Source organism: Alligator mississippiensis, chromosome 8 (assembly GCF_030867095.1).
Source record: "Alligator mississippiensis isolate rAllMis1 chromosome 8, rAllMis1, whole genome shotgun sequence".
NCBI classification, from domain to species: Eukaryota; Metazoa; Chordata; order Crocodylia; family Alligatoridae; genus Alligator; species Alligator mississippiensis.
In genome coordinates this window covers 31089445-31109841 of record NC_081831.1, presented here as the reverse complement: position 1 = coordinate 31109841, position 20397 = coordinate 31089445, and the positions used below count along the sequence as shown (strand labels likewise).

The following is a 20397-nucleotide window of genomic DNA, read 5'->3' as shown; positions in this document are numbered from 1 at the left end:
TGTGTGTTACTGTGCAGTAACTAATTGGGCGTAAATTTGATACCTGCATAATGCAGGTGTCAAATTTATGCTCAAATCGATATAAGTCACCATATTCACTGCACAGTACATGCATGCACATGTAGATGTGAGCCCACACGGCACAGTAGTTTCGGTTACTGCGCAGTAAATGCGCACATGTAGATGTGCCCATTGTGGTCCAATAAGGGGAAGTTAATTCTCCCTCCATTTTTAAGTAAAACCTAAGGTCCTGGAGAGCAAGAGAATGCTCTGCCAAAGTCCCTTCTTCTTCCCTTCTCTTCCTTTCTTTTGTTTCCACTTCTGCACCACAATGCAAAAACACTGTCCTAGCCACCAGTTATTAAGTAAAACAGCATCACAGTGATGGGCTGCCTCTTGATTTCCCTCCTGTTGTGCATGAGCATTCCTCCTCTTGGAAGTTGCTCTTTCTTAATGTACTAACTGAATCCTGTCTTTTCTTCCCAGAAATCAAAATCATTGGCTGTATTTCTGAGAGCTCTTTAGTAGGGTTCTTTACTGAAAGATGCTTGCCTCAGGAAAAAAAAAAAAATCTCTTCCTGATATACCTTCTTTAATAGTTTTACAGTTACGGCTTCAGCAGAGAAGAACCCGAGAGCAGCTGGCGGACCAGGGCATCATGCCACGTGAGTACCTTCCTTACCCCTCTCTCTGCATCCACAAACAGCCTAGAACTCAAGCAAGTCACCAGTAGATGATGTGATGATAGATGATGTGATGATAGCCTCTAGTGGTGCTACAGGCCTTTAGCTCTGCAGACTGGATGAGTGGCATCGGGTTGGTCTGTGGGCTGTATCCCATGTGCAGGACTGTTCTGCAGACCTGATTCAGAACAGGATCAGTATATGGAGTCAGTCTGCGGGTGTGAACTAGAGTCACCCTGCGTGCTGGATGCAGCCACAGCACAGCCCCACACTCTGGCCCAGCTCTGTTCGCCAGATCCAGCCATGGCGTGACTGCAGGGCTGTCATCCAGACCATGGGGCTCCTCCTGTGTCTGTAAATTTGGCAATGGGAGAGCGCTAGCAGTGTTAATTGTCATGGCTCTGGAAGCATCATTGTTCTAACTGGCATTTTATCTCTAGGTCTGTGAGTCTGCTGCACAGACTATAACAGAGGCTCAAATTGTTGTGAGTGGAACTACCCAAATCTTACAGCTTCAGTGGCCATCATCTTCACTGGCCATCATCCTCAGGAGAGCAGTACTCCTACTTTTTGTGATGCTTTGCACTTTATTAGTCAGCATAGCAGCACAGCTGGCTTAGCTCCACCACTTCTCTGGAAGTGTTTTATGTGGGATGGTGTAAAGTGTCTCCTGGGTGTGCCAAGTACAGTTGCTCTTCTGGAATTCAATGCAGTTGTGGCATTAACTCATGCAGCATGTTGCCCTGCATGTGGTAGGAACTGGCCCAAAAGCAGAGGAAATGGCAGCCATTGTTCAGACAGGCAGTAAACTTAAGGCAAACTGACAGAGACATTGACATATCTGCCTAATTTTACTGGATGTTTCTGGGGGCCGGGGGGTGATACTGTAAAAGGTTTGACTTTTCCCCCCTCAAGAAGCCTGAGGCCAGTCAATTGCAAGTCTCCTTTTAACAAATACAGGAGCTCACAGTTGTATAAGGGAGTATAACTGTATAATGTTTAATAAAAACCAAAGGCAAGATTCCCCAGCACCAACACAGAGGATACAACCCCTGGATCAACAGTGGCTGTATCATCATGTAGCACATGCTATATGTAGCATCATGGAGCATGATGTGTGCTACATGTAGCATCATGTAGCACACACAGTATGTGCTACATGATGCTGATGTAGCATCATGTAGCACATGCTGATGCTCCAGAGTATAGCCAGCAACCCATCAGGGGTGCACTGATAGAGACCACTTTTCAGCCAAGCTGAACCAAAACATCTCTTGGGGGCCAGTGCATCTTCTCTGCATCCCCACCTGAACCTGCCTGTTTTGGGACCCAGGATGCCAGGAGCATGTGGGTACTTTGCCCTGCTGTAACTCTTTCTCTCCTCAACTAAGTGGATTTCTTCCACTACAGGTTTGCAAGCTTTTATTTCATTTGCCAGATCGCAGTCCAGCACAGACTATAGAACAATGTTTTCACTTGACTCCTCCCTCTCCTGTGTCAGAAAGCCAAGCCCAACAGTACCATGTCAGCATGTAAAAGTCAGGAAGGGAAAGACTAAATCTGTCTCTTATATCTGTACTGCCCCAGGAGCGTAAAGCCAGCAAGCAGCATCAGTGAAGAGGAGGCAGCTAGAATCCTATTTCACTTTATACAATTAAATGGTAGTTTTCCAGCCCTGTGAGTGGCCTTTTTCAGCATGTACAACCAGTTTCCTAGTCTATTACTCCTACAATGTAGATGCATAAGCACACATACATTAGTGCACCTTGCTCAGGAAGCAGAAAACTTTGGTTCTAACCCCTCCTCTGCCCCCCCCCCCAACCTGTCACATTGAGAGGGTTTGATCACATCACTCATTTGCCAGGATAGTGCCCCACACCTGACACCACAGATTAAGTCTAAGACAAACTCCTTTCCTGCTTCTTTTGAAGCTGAGTCATTGCACTTTGCATTTAATATTCAGTTCCTCCTAGCATGAAGGCAATGCAGAAGATCTTGCCCCACTTGAGATGAAAGATCCAGGCAGAGGTGTAGCCGGGCTGCTGCATGACACTCAAGGTAGTGGCACTCAGTGAGATGCCACTGTGTTTGCAACTATTTTTGCACTCCGTCCACACGCCACAAAGGCAGCGTCCAGGGCTGCTGCCTCTATCACTGCCCCACTCCCCTACGCCCCACAACTCAGTTATGCTACCAGATGCCAGGTAGAACTACGATATTGCTCCCTTACAGAGCAGGAAAGCATTGCTGCTTCCTCCTAGCTTCACGTGTTTCTTGCTCTTGGATGACAAGGGAGAATGCCAGAGACACTGGACAACATGCCCTATGACTTGAGGAACGGGGTAGAGTGTCTACATGTGGAAGCTGGAGAGGCACAAGTTTGCACTTCCACTTGTTGGAGGGGACCCAAAACCTAGGTTTCCCAGTTTCCTGGGCATGTGACCTAATCACTTAGTTATTGGAGCTGAAACATGGGAGGGTATTTATTCTTCATCACATGGTATTGATTTACACTTCTCACTATCAGTGTGTGTATATAGCCATGCATCTGCCCAGCCAGTACAAAGCCTATTGAACATATGCACTTTCTACATGTACACTGACTTATCCAGACTGCCCAGGTAAAGTAGAATCACAAACTGTGTGTAAATACCAAATAGGTCACTTATATGGTTGAAAAAACTGCCATTTATATGCACAAGAGTAATAGAATTTTGCTTCTAGATCTCAAACATCCTTTGAGCCCTGTTAAACACATGTTGAGCATAAGCCAGAAAAAACACAGGCAAAAAATTGTCTATATTCACTTCTGTCTCATCATGGTCTCCTTTAGGATCGTTGTTAAAATTCATGACTTTGCAAGGTCTGTTACACTTCTTTCATGCTGCTTTCTCCCTCTTTCTTTTGGTTACTGAGCTTGACTCTATGGGTACTCTTAAGAAATGCTGTTAAACAGGTGTTAAATCTAAATAGAGGGCAGTAGCAGGTATGCTTTCTGTTCTTCAGTAACAAGACATTTCAGTAACAGCATGGCTGTGGCATTCCATGCAATACCTGGCTCTTCCACTATTTCTCTTTCATTCTGCCCCTTTCACAGATTATCTGTGTTGACAGCTATACAAGACAATCAGTACAGTATTGCCAATCTCTAGTGTTCAAAAATCATTTAATAATAATATAATATATTTTAAAATATTATTTAAAAATAATAAATGTTGAGTTATTTTTATTTGCTTTTTTATTTTTAACTTTTCAGGGTTTGTACTATTAAATCTTCCTCAGAGCTAGGAAGAGTAGTAGATAAGATCATATGATTCCAAGAGCTGGGACTTTAAGTCCCAAATATTGGAAGACTTACAATAAAATCAGAAGAATTGGCAAGACTGTCAGGTTCTATACCACCTCTAATATCTCCCATACTTTAAAAGTGGGCACTTAATGTGAATATGCAAAATGCCCTATCTCACACATGTACACTGGAGTGATATGAACATACAGGTCTGTGCACTTGAAAAATCTCCAGCTGGTATGAATGCATGAGGTACATTTACTTTTAGGATTGGGGACCTAATGCTTTATAACAAACTTATACCTTGCACGTAGTATGGTATGGCACCAGCATTAAGCCGGGGACAAGTAGTGATACATAAATAGTCTTTTCTCATTGTTTTTAGTTTTGCCAGATTCTCACTTTCAGGATTACCATTATGCCAGTTGGTTTCCCCAAATGAGAATGAGGGCAAAGAAATACGCTGCCATTATAAGAATAAATGTACAAATCTTTAACAGCTCTGTTACCTCAGCAGAAAAGCTTGATGCTTTATATTTGACAAAAGGGAAGCTCTGCATTTGTTAGTTGCCACCAGTTATTCCAGTGGAAATGCATTTTGATTTATTCAACTTACAAAGGCCTTAAAAGCATATTTTGTGCATGCATAATTATGTTGTACCAACAATAAAAGTTTGTTTAATTATGATCTTCCTGTATTCTCTGGGACTTGGTGTGCCCATGTAAGTTGAGTTCCTGGAGGTACACATGGACTGGAACCTCATTCCATATGCTATCTGAAGGTGAGTATGGAATGAGGTAGAGCTGCTATAATGCTCAGTGTCTATAGTGTATTAGAAATAGTAGTTCTATAAATTCAGAGACAATGGTTTTAAAATTTAAGCTCCAATAAAACACTAAAACTGGATATGATTGAGCTACCCGTACTGTTAGAAAGCTGCTTCAAATGTATAATAGTCATGCTATACCAGATCTTAATGATGTAATTGATCCAAGACTGCACATAGTCCTGGATTTTCCACCAGGATATTTTAAAATCACTTGCCCAAATTTTCTGCTGGAATAATTCCATTAAAGAGATTTTGACCCCCTCTATATAAGCGATCCACTGATTTTTACACAGAGGACAGAACAAGAGATAGTTCAGTATTCATATTAATACAACATCAGTGGGCACAATCATTTAAAAAAGTATTTTCTTTGTGCAAATCCATGATCTATGAATGTATGCAAAAGCCCATGGAGGTGCTGACCACCACTGCTGTTTGTAGTCATTATTGAAAGCTCGTTAAAGAAAAAACTGCAAACAATGATACAGCATGCATCAAGCTGAGACAGCTTAGCATGCAGCAGGAATAGGCCCAAAGAGAATCATCCTGGGGCTCTATCTGAATGCACCACACAGTCAGAACATTTTTGTGTTGTAAAAAATCTGTGGTAAGTCCCACCTGGAATGATTAAAGCAGTTAGGGAAATAAAGGTAAAAATCAGCCTTGCTCTCACTCTCACAGGTAGACTGTAGATGGAAGAGAAATGAAAGCTTCATAAATGACTCCCACAGTGAAGAAGATATGGGGGAGGGGGAAGTGGAGAGGACTAGCTAGTGGGAGAATTGCTCAAGCTTCATCTTCTCTTCTGGCCTCTTCAGTGGAAAACATTTTGGAACTGCCCAGATAAACAAACAGCAACACCAAGCGGGAAAAAAGATTTTGTGTTCAAACAGGCTGAATTTACTGAGCTTGCTGTCTGAGCTGCAAGACTCCAAAAAGGGCTTCTAGGATTTTATATACAGCTATTCTCATACAGTTAAAATAATAGATCTTCTGCTAAAATGATGCATTGGTTACAAATACGCTAAAAATAAGTGCAGATGAGTAAGAAAGAACAACCTCTCGGCAACTTTACCCTGGAATCCACTGATGGAGTTGTATGTGCTGGAACCCATGAAAATGAAGCGAGAATCAGACTTCATGAAGTTCATGAAGTAATTTCAGAATCACACCAATGCAGCTGGGACCATAACCTGCCCCATTCTACTAGGTATAGTAGGCTGAATGAAATGGCAAGAGCAAACTACAAGATATACCGGTACTATTGAACTTCTTTTCCAGATGTCATTTTACTGTCTTGATGAAAATTTGGAAGGACTGATTTCCTGAGAAAATTAACCTTCTGGAAAACCTAATTCATAAAATCCTGTGTATCCTAAATGGGTATGTTTCATGATCCCCAAAAGACAGATTGTGATTCATTAGATGTGGGAGACCAAGCTGGGAAAAGAACAAGGATCTTCTCTTGGTGCCCTGTGCAGGGCCCACCCAAAGTCTACAGTTCTGGGCTGGCATGAAGAGAGGGTTAGGGGAGCTGTATTCCTTGCAATGGCCTGCACAGCTAGAGGCTTACCGTATCTATTTAAAGGGCAGTGGAGCTGCTCCTGCAAAAGTTTGCTCTTGAGAGCCTCTGGAGTAATTTTGGCCAGTCATGCTGGGGCTCTTGCTACATATAGAAAGTCTTCAGGCTCCCACACAAGGCTGAAACTTAAAGGCAAAATATAGGCCTAAAATTGGCACGTCAAGTCCAGCAGCTCTGTTCAATCATCTCCAAGCCACTGCACTTCTGAGTTGTTAAATTTCAGCCCACAATTACCTGAGATCTTATATGAAGAACTGGTGCTAGATATACCTTTATTTGTTTTGCAGACTAATACCAGCTGCAGTATCCACATAATTCCTCCAAAACCTTGGTAAATGACTAAATACTGCAACACTTTCAGCATGAGTAGCATGAAGTATGACCTGATCAGTTCCTGCCCGCAGAAACCTTGTAACATTAGAACTTTTTAGTGAACTGGGCTATAAAAAGTAATGTCTGTTGCTTATTTCATTTTTTTCATTTGCATTCTGTTAATTTGCTTTTAACTAAATCAGCTGTCACCACTCTTACTGGCTGCTCACCAGAGCATGGCACAGAAATGCTACCTTGTCTGTCTGTCTGTCTACTTTTCAAACGTCAGACACAGGAAAAGGCCTTCTGGCCTCTTGAATTTTATTGTGATTCATCCTGTTTTTTCCCCCACTGGATTCTTGCTTCTTCCAAGAGCTGATCCAGGTGTTCCCCTAGACTTCATATAGGCATCTAGTTGTTCTTCCTGAGTTTCCTTTTTACTCTTTCATGTTGGAATTTTTGACTGACCCCTGTTTTCTTGAGCCTTGTCTAAACTGAATTTCTGTCCCTTTTTAAATTACATTTACAATGGGGGACAAGAAGCAAGGAGGTTAATCAAATGATGTTAAATGAAACAGACCCTAATATTTGCAGAAAACAGCTCCTACAGATGTGTGAAAATCATCACATTTAGTGTCAGAATCAAAGATGTTACTTGATTCTGTTTTCTCTTCTGAGCAAGAAAACTAATTCAGTGGGAACCCTGAAAGACTCATCCTAGTGATTCCAACTGCTACTGTCATTTAAACCCTACAGATGAGAATAATGCCACATGGAGCAAAGTGGGGCTTTTTGTTCCCACAGCCTTTATTTCTGCACCTTGGAAACAATGATTTTCAGCCAGAAATAAATTTCAATTTAATTTAAAATAAAGGTCCAAATATTAACATTAGAAGCTTCAAACAACATTGGAAACAGGCTCTGTTCAGTAAGCCTCTAGGAATCTGATTCCAACTGTTAATTGGTGTTTTACAGAATCTGTAAATAACAAACTCACAAATGACCCTAATTTTCAACTCCAAATGCTGTTGTCCCAACAGGATGCCATAAGGATTTTCACTAGATGACTGGAAACCAGATTGGCAACCCTTGCACAGAAATAATGTTTTGAAGGGGGTGAAAAAAGTCTAGCCATTCCTTTTTCTCTGGAAAGCCTTCTCTAGGGAAAGCCAAAGTGTTTGGAAGTGGTGACCAGAGTGGCCTGCTGACGTTGGTGCCCAGGCTGAGTCAGTGGCCCCCTTATGCAAAGTTTTTCTATACAGTGTGTTATCAACACTTTTCACACACCCCACTGGGCAGTAGGCTCAATAAAATACGTTTCTCAGTAAAACACAGTGGAGAACTGCCAAGGTGCAGAACCAAAGCTGTGTTGCTCATAGGATAAGAGTTGTAGAGGTGAAGGAGAGTTAGTTTGCAAACAGAAAGCAAGTTGGTACTCAGCGAGAGGAGCATGTGAGGCAAAGAGCAGATAATAAAACCCTCCAAAATCTGTACTGACTATACAGTTGCCAGTGAAGCTGCTCTTCCTGCATTCTGACTGAAGAGTAATGAGATCCTTTTCTTAGGTTCCCCTATCTTGCTTGGGCCTCCTTACCCTAGAGGCTTCACAGTATGGAACATCCACAAGCTCTGATCTCCTGGCAAGTTCTCAGCAAGGTTTCCTTTCTCTCCTGGATACTGATCCCTTGTTTCTTCCTCCCCACTCTCCACTTTGTTCTCAGGCAGCATTTCATGGCACTGTAATTCGCAAAAAGCTCTCCAGGTAAAAGCTGCACCTGGATTCACCTGGATTATGACGTATCCTGTAGAACACTGAGCTGCAAAGCCTACACCTGTCCATGTGTCTTTTGCTCGCCCTTTGCTCACCATCCCTTCTGCTCTCCTGCCACAAGCTGGCTGTGAGAGACTGGGATTTCCCATAGCTTTCCTGAATTATTTTTAGATAGCACAATAAAGAGATCAGCTAGTTTGTGTTGCTATTTTTATACCACCCATTAAAATTTTGTTTTTGAATATTCCAGTGGCTGCTTGCTACCACTGCTGTGCTGATTGTGCTTCTGTTTCCTATTGCAGCACTAAAAAGTCCATCTGCATTCCATGAACAAAGGAGAAGCCTGGAGAGAGCCAAGGTAAATTTTGAAAACATCTATATGAATGAATGAATGAATGAATGAATGAATGCTGTATCAATTTGCATATTATCTTACAAGTCTGCATAGATTCCTGTAGAATCAGAAAGAGAATCTGTAAAAAAGCAACATTACAGTCTTTAAACCTAATCTTGCTCCCATTAAAATTACTGGCTCAGGTCTTCTCTTCTACCTGCATTGTGGTCCTCTGTGTCATACTGTCCAGGGGAAATATGTGTAAACTAGTGATCGAGGGAATTTAGGAAATATGTGAGAGTTGGGTTACAGAGATGAAGAGAGTAGTCTCTGGGGAAGATCAGACTGATCCCTGGGGTAAAGAAGAGATTCTTGGGGCAAGTTATAGAAATCCCTTAGCTGGCCCCTCATTTCTTCTAGGATCTTCAGGAAAAAATGCCAACACTCCATCTTTTGTTTGTATGCATTTGAATACATTGAATTAGGAGTTTTCTTGACCAATTACAGCCATTACTATTCCAGTGCAACTCATGGTAAAGGCAGGTTAAATTCCAGGTACTGGCACCAATGGAGTTTATCCCTACTTGACCGAGTAATAGATTCCAACACAGCAGGTGCAACAGAATTCTATTTTCCATTGTGCAATTCTGTCCATCTCCCTGGCCCTTTATGACCCCCTCTTTGCATGGTGGCCATGCAAGCCTGTATGCATAGACTGAGAATGCTCAGTAGGGCTATGCACTGGCTGGGTACATGTGCACATATCTAGATGTAAGTCCATGAAAAGTGACCAGTTGCTGGTAGGAGAAGAGGCCTCTCTGGTTTTCTCCCCAAAAACTGAGGGATGAAGTAACTCCCCTGTGAAACCAGATATTTGAATTTTAGGCCACTCTTGCCCACAAGGGGTTTAATTTGCATCTCTCTGGGTGTGTCTAAATGAGACATTTACTGCGGAGCTAATTAGCTCCACAATAAATGTCTCAGCATCTGCACACGAGCCCCTATTAGGGCACAGGAAACTAATAAATTCTATAGCAGAGTAGTACCTGCTACAGAGTTTTTTGTGCATCGCAGCACACATGTAAATGCTCACCTGGCTGGCTCAAGCACAAGGATGCTTCAGTGTGGGGGCTGCCTGCCACCTAGCCCTGCACTGAAGTACCCTAATTCCCTAGCTATCCACTCCATAGCATATTGAGCCCAGTTGGAGCAGCCCTGGGCTGGCAGGCTGACCCCCCACCCCCTTCCAAGGTCCTCTGCCAGCTGGGGCTGCTCTGACTGGGCTCCACATGCTGTGCATGAATAAACTCCAGAGCTGATTGCTCCAGAGTTAATTGTTCCTAGGTGCATGTCTCAATAGCGCACCCAGAAGCAAAAAACTCCAGAGCAATCAGCTCCGGAGTTTATTCATGTGCACTAATAGCATGTGTAGACCTACCCTCTAACTGCCCAGCACAGTGCTCTAAGCATCAACTCATTATCCCAACTGCTCTCCAGAGTTGCTTTTGAAGCTGAGCCAGTGTCTTTTGCATTGAAGGGCAGCACAGTGGGGAAGTTACCCCATTGGGATTAAGGGTTCAAGCTAGAATTCCAGAGCCAGCAGTCATTCACTTAGTCACACACCTTGTTTTCTTTTTCATGGCCTTGCATAGCTCCTTCTTTTAGCTGCCAGCTTCCAAAGAGTGCTGAAGGAGGAACTACATACTGTGGCATGGTGGTTAGAGTGCTGTGCTAGGAAGTCAGAGAGAGCCAACTTTAAACACCTTCTGGGCAAGGGGACATAGAATTCAGGTCTCTAACATCCTGCATAAGTGCTCTAAACACTCAAGTCTTGGGATGAAAACACAGGAGGGCATTCTTCCTCCATCTGGTAGTCAAGTATTTCTGGCATCCTACATTTTCAGGGCTTAGATCCAGGTGTACATCTACAATACGCATATAAATACCGACTCAGTCTACATGCACACAATTACATGTCCATGTTGCAGGTGAAAGAATCACTATCTGTATGTAAGTGCCAAAATTGCCACTTAAATGGATAGAAAGCTGCCACTGAGATAAACTAAAGGCAGTAGAAATGTCTACCTTGTTGTTTTGCCTGCTAACAAAAGGGGTTGTACCAGCATTACCACACCAGTGACTCCAGTTGGAGCAAATCAACAATCTAAACTAGTCCTTAAATCAGTAATTCTCAATCAGGGCACCAGGCCACTCTGGGATGCTGCCAGATCCTTTGAAGGGTGCCATGAGGTGTGAGGCAATAAGAAGATAAGACAAGCAAATAAGCCAGGCTCAGGCTTATCCCTGCCTGGACAATCCCTAACCCCTAAAGCTCAGCCCCTGTATAAGGAGGTACGTCCTGCAATATATACATTAGTTTTTTAAATTGGATGCTATTCAATTCACAAAAGTTATGGAGGGGTGCCTCAAGTCCAGAAAGGTTGAGAACCATTGCCTTAAAGTGCTTACTGTTGGGGGACAGACTCACCAACTCAGTGGGAAAGGAATTGCCATGTATACCCCATGCTATTGAGACTGTGCTAAAGAAGCCAAGTACTCTGAGTACAAATTCTACCTCCCAATAAATAGCTCTAGCCCACACACAGATGCTGCCCACTAAATTCAGCTGTTACCCCACAAAACATACATAGATTCCATATTGCTAACTCTAGTGATGTAGCAGTGTTTTTGCAATATTTCATATATTTAAGGGTTCTTATTAGTTTTTGATTTCTGACTCCAAACTCATAAAGTTTTGCCCTTATGCAAAAGGGTAACTGTCTCCATAATACCATCAACAGGACTGAAGCAACAAGCTGCCCTCAGCAAGATGTGCACCACATTTCTGTGCTTTTTTTATAATTGGGCTGGTTAAAAGTAGGGAACAATTTTATGGATAATTTTCATATGTCCATTTTCACTGAAAAAATATTGAACTCTGGACTTTTTGGCTAGGTCCATAGCTGGGTGAAAAAAATAAGGTTATTTTTTTCTTTATTTTTTTTTTAAGTTTGATCCCTTTATCCACCAAAATTTGAAAGTATCTAAGCAGATGTACTTTGTAAGTTAAATCATAGTTGCTCTTACAAACAGATGTAAGAATAAAGGTTTTTTTGCAGGGTGATATCTCTTATTGGACCAACTATAGTGGGGAGAGGTCTTCAACAAGCTTTCAGGTGCAAAATGCCTTTCCTCTGGTCTGAGCCACAAAAAAAAAACAACTTTGTACCCCAAAATTTGTCTAACATCCCTGCCAACTATAGAGTTGGTCCAGTAAAAGATATCACCCAGAAACCCTTGCTTCTTGCATATTTCCTGGATTCTCATGGCTACAACAAACCCTACTGCACTTATGAAAGATGACCATTGTCCCCCTTTGCCTCCACTTGGAGCTGAAGCTGGGCTGTTCTCAATGAAGATTGTGACCTCTTAGTTATGATGGGCAGGTCAGTGAGAGACCAGGAAATGTGTAAGGGTAAAGAATAGACTATGGGAGCAGCAGGGAGCAGGAAGAAGTTAAAAATCAAGACAGGGAGCTATGAGGAGTCAGGGGAACTTGGCCAGACAGAGGAGGAGCATGGGATTTAGGGTGGCACTGAGAGGGAATGCAGCAAGTGAGAGACCAAGGGAAAAACAAAGGAAATTCAGCTGGCAAATAACTAGAAAGAGGAAACTGCAGAATGGTATGGTGGGAGAATGCTAATAGGGCAGCTGTCTATTCTGTCTACCCAAGTAAGCCTCAGAGATAGGCAGAATAACAGAAGTGTCTCCTCAAAGCAGCAGATAGTGAGCTACAGCTCTCCGTTTTTAATTTCTGGTTGAATTTTGACCACGAGATGATCCCACACAAAATAATAGGGCTTTGTAGCATACACAGTGCTCCATCAGGCCACTGAAGCACCTCGGGTTACTATGTATCTCTCCTAAATGTGCCTTATTCCCACTAGACCCTGTTATCTAGCCAAATTCAAGTTCCCTGAAGACAGAGATGACAGAACTGTCTATTTCCAGACATTGGAAAAGCTTCTGACTAGATTCATTATTTGAGAGCTATGTCAATTTTCCAACCCATTACAAAGTCCATTTACAATGCCCAGTTGTAAAAGCACACTGTCCAAGACAAATGTTTAGGAACATATATGCAGTCAAGCTCCAGTGAGAATAAAGAGTCAAATATCTAATGTGCTACAAGTATCAAATATATTTTGATGAGCTCATCTCAAAACAATCCTATTCATCCCACTTGGTCTTCTAGTATAATTTTCCTAGAGTGGAAATAGAAGAAACATTTGAAGGGTTTACAGCTGCATTTGAAGCACTTAGAAAATGGAGAATTTCAACCATGGACAGACATACAGCTTTATGCCACAGCCCAGAGCTGAGCACTTAAAAATCATTGCAGGTGCATACAGCAGCATGCTGAGCCATGACAGGGGCTGTGGCTTCTGATGGCTCCATTCTCCCTGCGTTGGGCTGTCAGCGTGGCTCTGCAGCTCCTGGTCTCCTAGGTGTTGCAGCTCCACTCCTCTTCCCTTGAAGGGGGAACTGGGAGACTGGAGGCCTTGTGCTGCCTGCCAGAATCAACAGACCAGATGTGGAGAAGTATGCAGGGATTGGGAGCTGGAGAGTCTCCCAGTTCCTGCAGGTGGGAGCTCTTGGACAGTGGAGGTGGATTAGATAGGAGAGTGCTAGCTGACACAGTGCTCTCTCTCCTACCTTCTCTCTCCCCCACTCCCTCCATGGGGAAATGGAGCACTGTGGGATAGTGGAAGTCCCAGGAATTCCCTATCACACTCCATAAAACATGTGTATATAACCTGAAATGCTTCATTTTGAAGTACTTCTAAATAGTACCTGTTTCCTTCAGGGTCATTTCTGGAGTATTTCCAACTTTGGAGAGCTTCAAAGGGTGTGTGTGCCTGTACTGCTTGAAAGGCATCAGAAACATTTCAGATGTTATGTCTGTCCATACCCCATGTCTTTCTTTTCCCCAATTATAGTCATTATTAGCTGTGTCTGTCTGCATGTAGAATAATAATAGTAGTGTGGTTACATAAAAGGGAAAAGTGTCATATACAGTTGGCTGATTTTTAATCAACTATAGCAGTTCATTCAATTATTCTGAGAGATTTATTTGCAGCTATGGTGCAAATGATCTTTATGGAAAGGAGTTAACTTGAAACTTGTGGAAATGTTCTTGTGAATGAATATATTCTAGGCCACTGACTGTGAGTTGCAGGCAATAATAAATGCCTAACATGAAAACTGAAAGTGCCTCTATGAAAAATTAGTTTACTTAGGGAATTTCAAGCAGTCAAGTCAAGAAATGTTCTGTATTTTACTGTCCATGTACACAATCAAGTCTCTGTCTCCTCACTTTAAATCTTCCAATTTCTGCGTCTAAACAAGCTAGTGATTAGCAATTTTTAGTTTCTCAGTTCTAGATGCCAACTTGAGAAGCCTTGAACAAATGGGACTTTTAGAAGCTAATGAACACCTACCCTCCAAGAAACAGGACTACAAGAATGTATCATGTCGGGTATTTATAAATAGAACCACCCAAATCATTGTTACCTTGGCCAAGAGCTTACTGAGGACCAAAACATACTGCCATTAAGTAGTGGGAATCAAGGGAAACTCAGTGGATGAATTTAACCCACCATACATGAGGTTTATTAAGGTTCATGCCCATTTACCAAAGATACACTTAGAATACCTCATTCACCCTTTGCAAGAGATCAAACCTCACAGATAAACATGGTCTTTATATAACCAAGTAGGTTGGTGTTTAGATAGTCAAGGGATAAATAAAGCCCCTGACAGATGTTAAAGAAAAGACCCGATGGAATCTGATGCGAAAGATCTGAGCAATCACACTTCCTGCCATATAGCAGGGTGTGAAACAGGATGTATTCGATTCAGATTTTAATTCAGCCTGATTCGGGGACAGTGATTCAATTCATTAATTCAGATCACTGTCCCAATTTTGATTCAGCCGAATCCAAATCTGAAGATTTGATGCTGATTTGTAGAATCAGTGATTCGGCCATAGACACAGCTTTAAATGTTTTTTCTATGTACCTCAGGGTACCTAAACTGTGATGGTAGGGAGGATGGAACATCCCACAGGAGTGCAGGGGGAGAGGGGCCACGTGCTCAGCAGCGAACCCCCAAGTGGACTGGAAGTGCTTCTGGTCCACTTCCAGGTCTACTGCCAAGCGCACTGGGGACTCCCCTACTCTGCCATGGGACACTCCTTTCGCCTCAGCATCTCAGTGTTCATGAGCTGTGTGGTACCTTGAGGTATGTAGAAAAAACATTTAAAGCTGTGTCTATGCCTGAATCATCGAATCTTTCCAAATCTCTCCGAATCGATTCAGAGGGTTCCTATATGACTCGGAGAAATGAAAGGGTCTCCTGATTCAATTTGGATTTGGAGACTCAGCTGCTGAATCAGGCCAAATCTCCACCAAATCAAATCAGTGACCGAAGCTTCACACAGCCCTACTGCGATACCACACATGCATGGTAGGAGGCTTAATTGTAGGATTCCCACGTCAAATCCCAATGTGCAGTACTGCTAAATGCAGGGGGAGCCTGATCCTGGGCTCCCTCTATACCGACAAGTAGCAAGCTTGGCTCCTAGCCATGGGAGCACATGTTGCAGTCCCATGGTGTGCTCCCACAGCTGAGAACTCCTATCAGCTGATAGGGCTCCCTGCTGTGGGAGTACACAATGTGCTCCCATGGCTGGAAGCCCCAATAAGCTGAGGGGCGCTCCCAGCCCCTGGAGAACATGGAGTCTTGAAAAGCTCCGGTGTGGTGAAAGGGTTGGGCATTGGTTGAACATGTGTTCAATTAAAGGTGTGATGGGAACCAAACACAAAGCTTACACACATTTTGTGTAGTAACTTTGTGGCTTATTCCTGATTTTATCACACCATTATTTGAATGAATTAACCAGTTAATTACATCTTAAATGTAATCTCTGTCAGGGTCCCAAATTTCCTTTAAACAAAATATTCTCATGAATGTGCTTGCCAAACATTTCTGCAAAGTGCTCTGTGCTCTGCTGACATTTACTCTTTAGAGGAGAGTTTCCAGGTGGGGTGTCAGGAATAAAAGGGCACAGCTCCCATTTTGTGCACACTTCTCTAGGGGCACACGCTGTTCTTTTGGTTGGAGTTAGAAGCATAGAGTAATTCTCCCTTGAGAAATACCATAAAAAACTAGTTTCATGAGAAGATAAGAGTAGTAAAGAAACCACTAGTTTTTAAAGATAAGTGCCAAGTTTTTAGCAGAAGCAAAGATAAATATTCTTTAAAATGAGACATCCCAGAGGTGCATGCATAGTGTCTTGGGTGGGGGGAGGTCTGTGATCACCTATACCAATGGTTCTTATCCTTTTTCATAACGGGACCCATTTGCAAAGATCGATTGCTTGACCCGACCTGCACCCCCCTGGGCCTGACTTGGTGCCCAGCCACCCGGCCACCTTTCCTCAGTGCTGGCAGGCATCTGTCCCCTCTCCCCAACCTCTTCCCCTCCACATACATGCATGCATGCATACTCCCTCCACCCCGGCAGTCCCCAAGCCTTGGCCCTCTGACCCCTGCTCTCCATACACTTACCTTCATCCAGCTGCTGGGGCTGTTCCCACGACCCTGCCTGGCTGCGTGCTGGCCATGCCTCAAGCAGCTGCTTGCAGGCTGGAACACTGCCAGCCTGCAAGGGGAAACCCATGCTTTTGCACATTTTTTCTGGCACTTGTTCACGACCCTTTGACATATTCTTGCAACCCACTTTTGGGTCACAATCCACAGGTTGAGAAATGCTGCTCTATACAATCTCCCAGCTTGGGGGACCTACATAATAAAACAGCACAAGTAATATGTACAATATCCTCGATTTATATAAGTTTAAATTTCACACACTGAAGTGAGAAGTGGCCACTGTGATGTCCTATGACTCCCGTCTTCCTCCATACCACAGATCTTTCAGAAAGAGACATGCAGTCTCAGGTGAAATACTTCAAGTGATGTAGAATTGACCACAACCTGTGGTAACTTATTCCAAAGGCCTTTCAGGATTCATGGAAGAAAAGTAGGACTAGAAGGGATGTCAGAGATCATCTAGTCCAGCCCCTGCCCAAGGCAGGATCTTTGCTAGCCAAACCATTCCATACATGTGCATCTAACCTGTTCCTAAAACTGCAGTCAACCCTGTCACACAACTACAAGGCACATTGTCCCAAACCACCAAGAACACCCTCACCTGCCACAAATGAAGGAGGACAAGAGCTGCCATGGTTGTTAAAAAAACCCTTGAGAGATCCAAGGAAGAGGGCCATTCCCCCTGCTACAGAAGAAGGCAACCTCCCCTCCACCCAAGTCTATATCAGTCTAACAGTGGGGTAAAATCCCTTCCTGATCCCAAATGTAGCAACCAGTCTGAGCCTGAGCAGAAGGGCAAGACCTTCCAACCAGGAATGTCTAGTTTTTAGTCACAGAAGGAATATTGGCACGCCCCACTCAAAATCCAACCAGCAAATCCACCACTGTGCAGGATTCCATAGTACTATAAAGACTGTAGTGACACCACTTTAGAAACTACACAAAGTGTTGAGTTTCTAAACCTAGTGCTTTAAGAATTGATACAACACTTGGTTGATGAATAGCAGAAAGTCTTGGTTTAATAACTACCAACAAACTATAAAACTAAATACAGATAAAGACTCTTTTCCAATATAAAATGAGCTATTATAGAAAGTCCCAGTACATATTTAGCTGCAGTAGTGTTTTCTCGACAATGCAGGCAGGGAAGCCGGTCCAGTCTTGTAGCCTTTACTCTTGGGCTGGGTGTAGTATGGCTTCTTGATTTTTCCTGGACTGCATACCTTGCTGGCAGTTCTGTCTTGCTTTATACCATTTAATTGTATAGCTTTAATGCACTTTCTTTGATGGTTGGCCAATTAAAGTCCAAAAAAACAGGGAGGAAAAGTGTGACCATCACATTACAACTGTTAAATTGCCTGGCTCCTGTTTTTGGATTTGTCTAGGTGTGAAGACTTGTGTTTCTCACAGCCACTGACTAGATTAGCAGTTAAATGTGATGGGCCTTGAGTGGTCAAACAGGATGCTTAGAGGCATTAGTCACTGGACCTGTCTTTGTGTATTTGTTTATCAATGGGGCACATTTGCAATAGTTTGTACCGGTGATGATCTATTTACAAAACTCTAGATATACATTGAATGATTGAGACTTTTGTAACACCTTAGACATTGGATGCCTGTTTTGAGAAATGGGAGTATGTCACATACAGGACATTTTTCCTGTATTCAATGCACCTTTTAATGGTTTTGCTTGAAATGTGTATTTACTCTTTTGTCTTCTTTAGTTGCTAGTTCAATTGAAATGTGTATATGTAGTTTCCTTGCCTCCTTTAGTTACACTGACTCAGCCTTTCTCTCTCTGGATTTCTTAGCTTGGAGATACATATGTGATGAGTGCGCCAGGTATCTGCCAACAATTTTCCTTTTAGAGAAACCATCACTCTTATTGTTTTATGGCATGGGTCTGGTATTGGGTACCACAAGCTCCTCTCTCTCTCTTGTGCCTAATGGGTTGCAAGCCATTAGCAGAGTTTGATATTCTGTGTGGCAGGCTTGTTACCACTACCAAGTCTTGCCCCAGCCATTGTCTTGCATTTTTGTGCAAGAGACACTGCCCAAGCTTTTGCAGTTTTCATAGCAAGCACAAGGCACCAGAGAAACGTGTCCCATTTGATCTCTTACATTGTTGTTTCTGACAGTAGCCAATACCATTACTTGTGGTGGGTGAGCTGGACATCAGCCCCAGACGCCAACTTAGTAGTAGCTCCAGAATCACCCCCTACGTCTTTGGAGTCCATGCCCCAGCATCAGATCCAGCCCCCATCCTTGGCATTGCTGCTGCTGCTACTGCAGCAGCCAAGTATACAGGCACCCTGTTGCTTCTGTAGGAATAACAGCCAGGGCAGGAAAACTATGCTGGGGTTGTGGTAGCAGCAGCCAGGGACTGTTTTTGAGTCTTGGGAGAAGGTAAGACTTCTGATCCCTCAGGTTCTCAGAACCTCTGCCCCTCCAGCACTCAGTGGCACCTCTGCCCTCCTTGCTCTCCCACAGGTTCTGCCCAGGGTTCAAACCCTGCCTGTTTGATTCTGACAGCAGCCAATATTTGATACTCCAGAAGCAAGATAATAATGACATATCCTACCCAAGGGATGTTTCTTCCTAATCTCAGAAAGCTTCATACTCCAAAGCATAAAGATTTATAGCTCTTGTAAAACTTTTTATCCAGTCTAATGTAACTGTGTATACTCTCGCTGAACAAATAAATACCTCATTTGTATTGGAATTCTAAATGGTCAGTGATATATTGTTTCAGGGAATTCCATATATTCATCATGCATTATGTAAAAAATACTAGTTTTGAGTTGGCATTTCAGTTTAATTGGCTTCTCCTTGTTCTTGTGTTATGAGACAGCGTTCATTCTTTGTACCATTCACTATTTCATGTACACCCATTTTATCTTCCCTCTAAACTAAATAGTCCTGTTCTTTTCACTCTCACCTGATAAGAAAGACTTTCCATATCTCACAATTCTCATTGCCTGCTCCTGAACTCTTCTCTTCCTGCTAGATACTTTGTTTTGTGGAGTGACCAGAACTTATTACACTATTCCAGGAGAGGAGAGGGAGTGTAATATATTTATAAAATTATAGAAAATACAATTATTCTATATAATACCATATACTATATCATTATATGATATTCAATTATATATAGTTATATATATTTCTACATATATATAACTATATAACTATATTCTATACAATTATAGTTGCACTATTATTCTCCAGCCTATTCCTTATCCTTCATAATATTTTGTTTGGGTTTTTTTTTAATCCATCTCTGTCCCCAAACCAGAAATTTTATTAAGCTGCCTGTAGTGATACCTTAGTGTCTTCCCTTAATGGTTGCTGTTATTTGGCATCCAGTAAGGTGCATTAGTGACATTCTTTCCTTTCAGTGTGCTTAATCCTCCCCATCAGCACTGACTTTCATCTTCACTTGTGCTGCCTACTCATGCAGTTTGGTTAGGTCTCTTAGAAGGTATTCACAGTCTGTTCTCATTTTAGCTGCATGAAACATTGCCATGTCATTGGCAGATTTTTTTCACTTCCCTGCATGGAGTCCTAATAAATATGTTAAATAACACTCTCCTGGAATAGAAACTGATAGCATCTCACTGTTTACCACTGGGCCATGTCAAAAATTGACTCTTTATTCCTCCTGATTATTTTGTCTCTTTGTTTATTTTTAATCTCATCTCAGTCATAGCTATTTTTAACTTACCTGTGCATATTATTTAAGACTCAGTGGGTGTGCCTACATGTGCATTAATGCACCATTACTACTGCACATTAAGTTTAGTATGTCTAAGATGAGGCACTAAATAAATGCGCAGTAGTCAGCACTAATGCACAGTAGCAATGGTGCACAGTCTTTTTGTGACACAATGCACAATGCACAGTAGACTAATTCTACTGCGCAT

General features: G+C 42.5%; 1 protein-coding gene across 9 annotated transcripts in view; it reads left to right on the top strand.

Annotated features, from left to right (window-relative positions):
* MYOCD (myocardin) overlaps nucleotides 1-20397 on the top strand; it is a 93771-nt gene that overhangs the window by 18451 nt on the left and 54923 nt on the right. For 8 of the 9 annotated variants that reach the window (XM_019481864.2, XM_019481870.2, XM_019481869.2 and 5 more), the window contains exons 2-3: nucleotides 600-665; nucleotides 8770-8825. In XM_019481864.2, coding sequence (XP_019337409.1) covers nucleotides 600-665; nucleotides 8770-8825 — 122 coding nt within the window. Of the gene's footprint in view, nucleotides 1-599; nucleotides 666-6671; nucleotides 6716-8769; nucleotides 8826-20397 lie in introns of those variants that run through there. The other variant, XM_019481867.2, reaches the window with a different exon arrangement.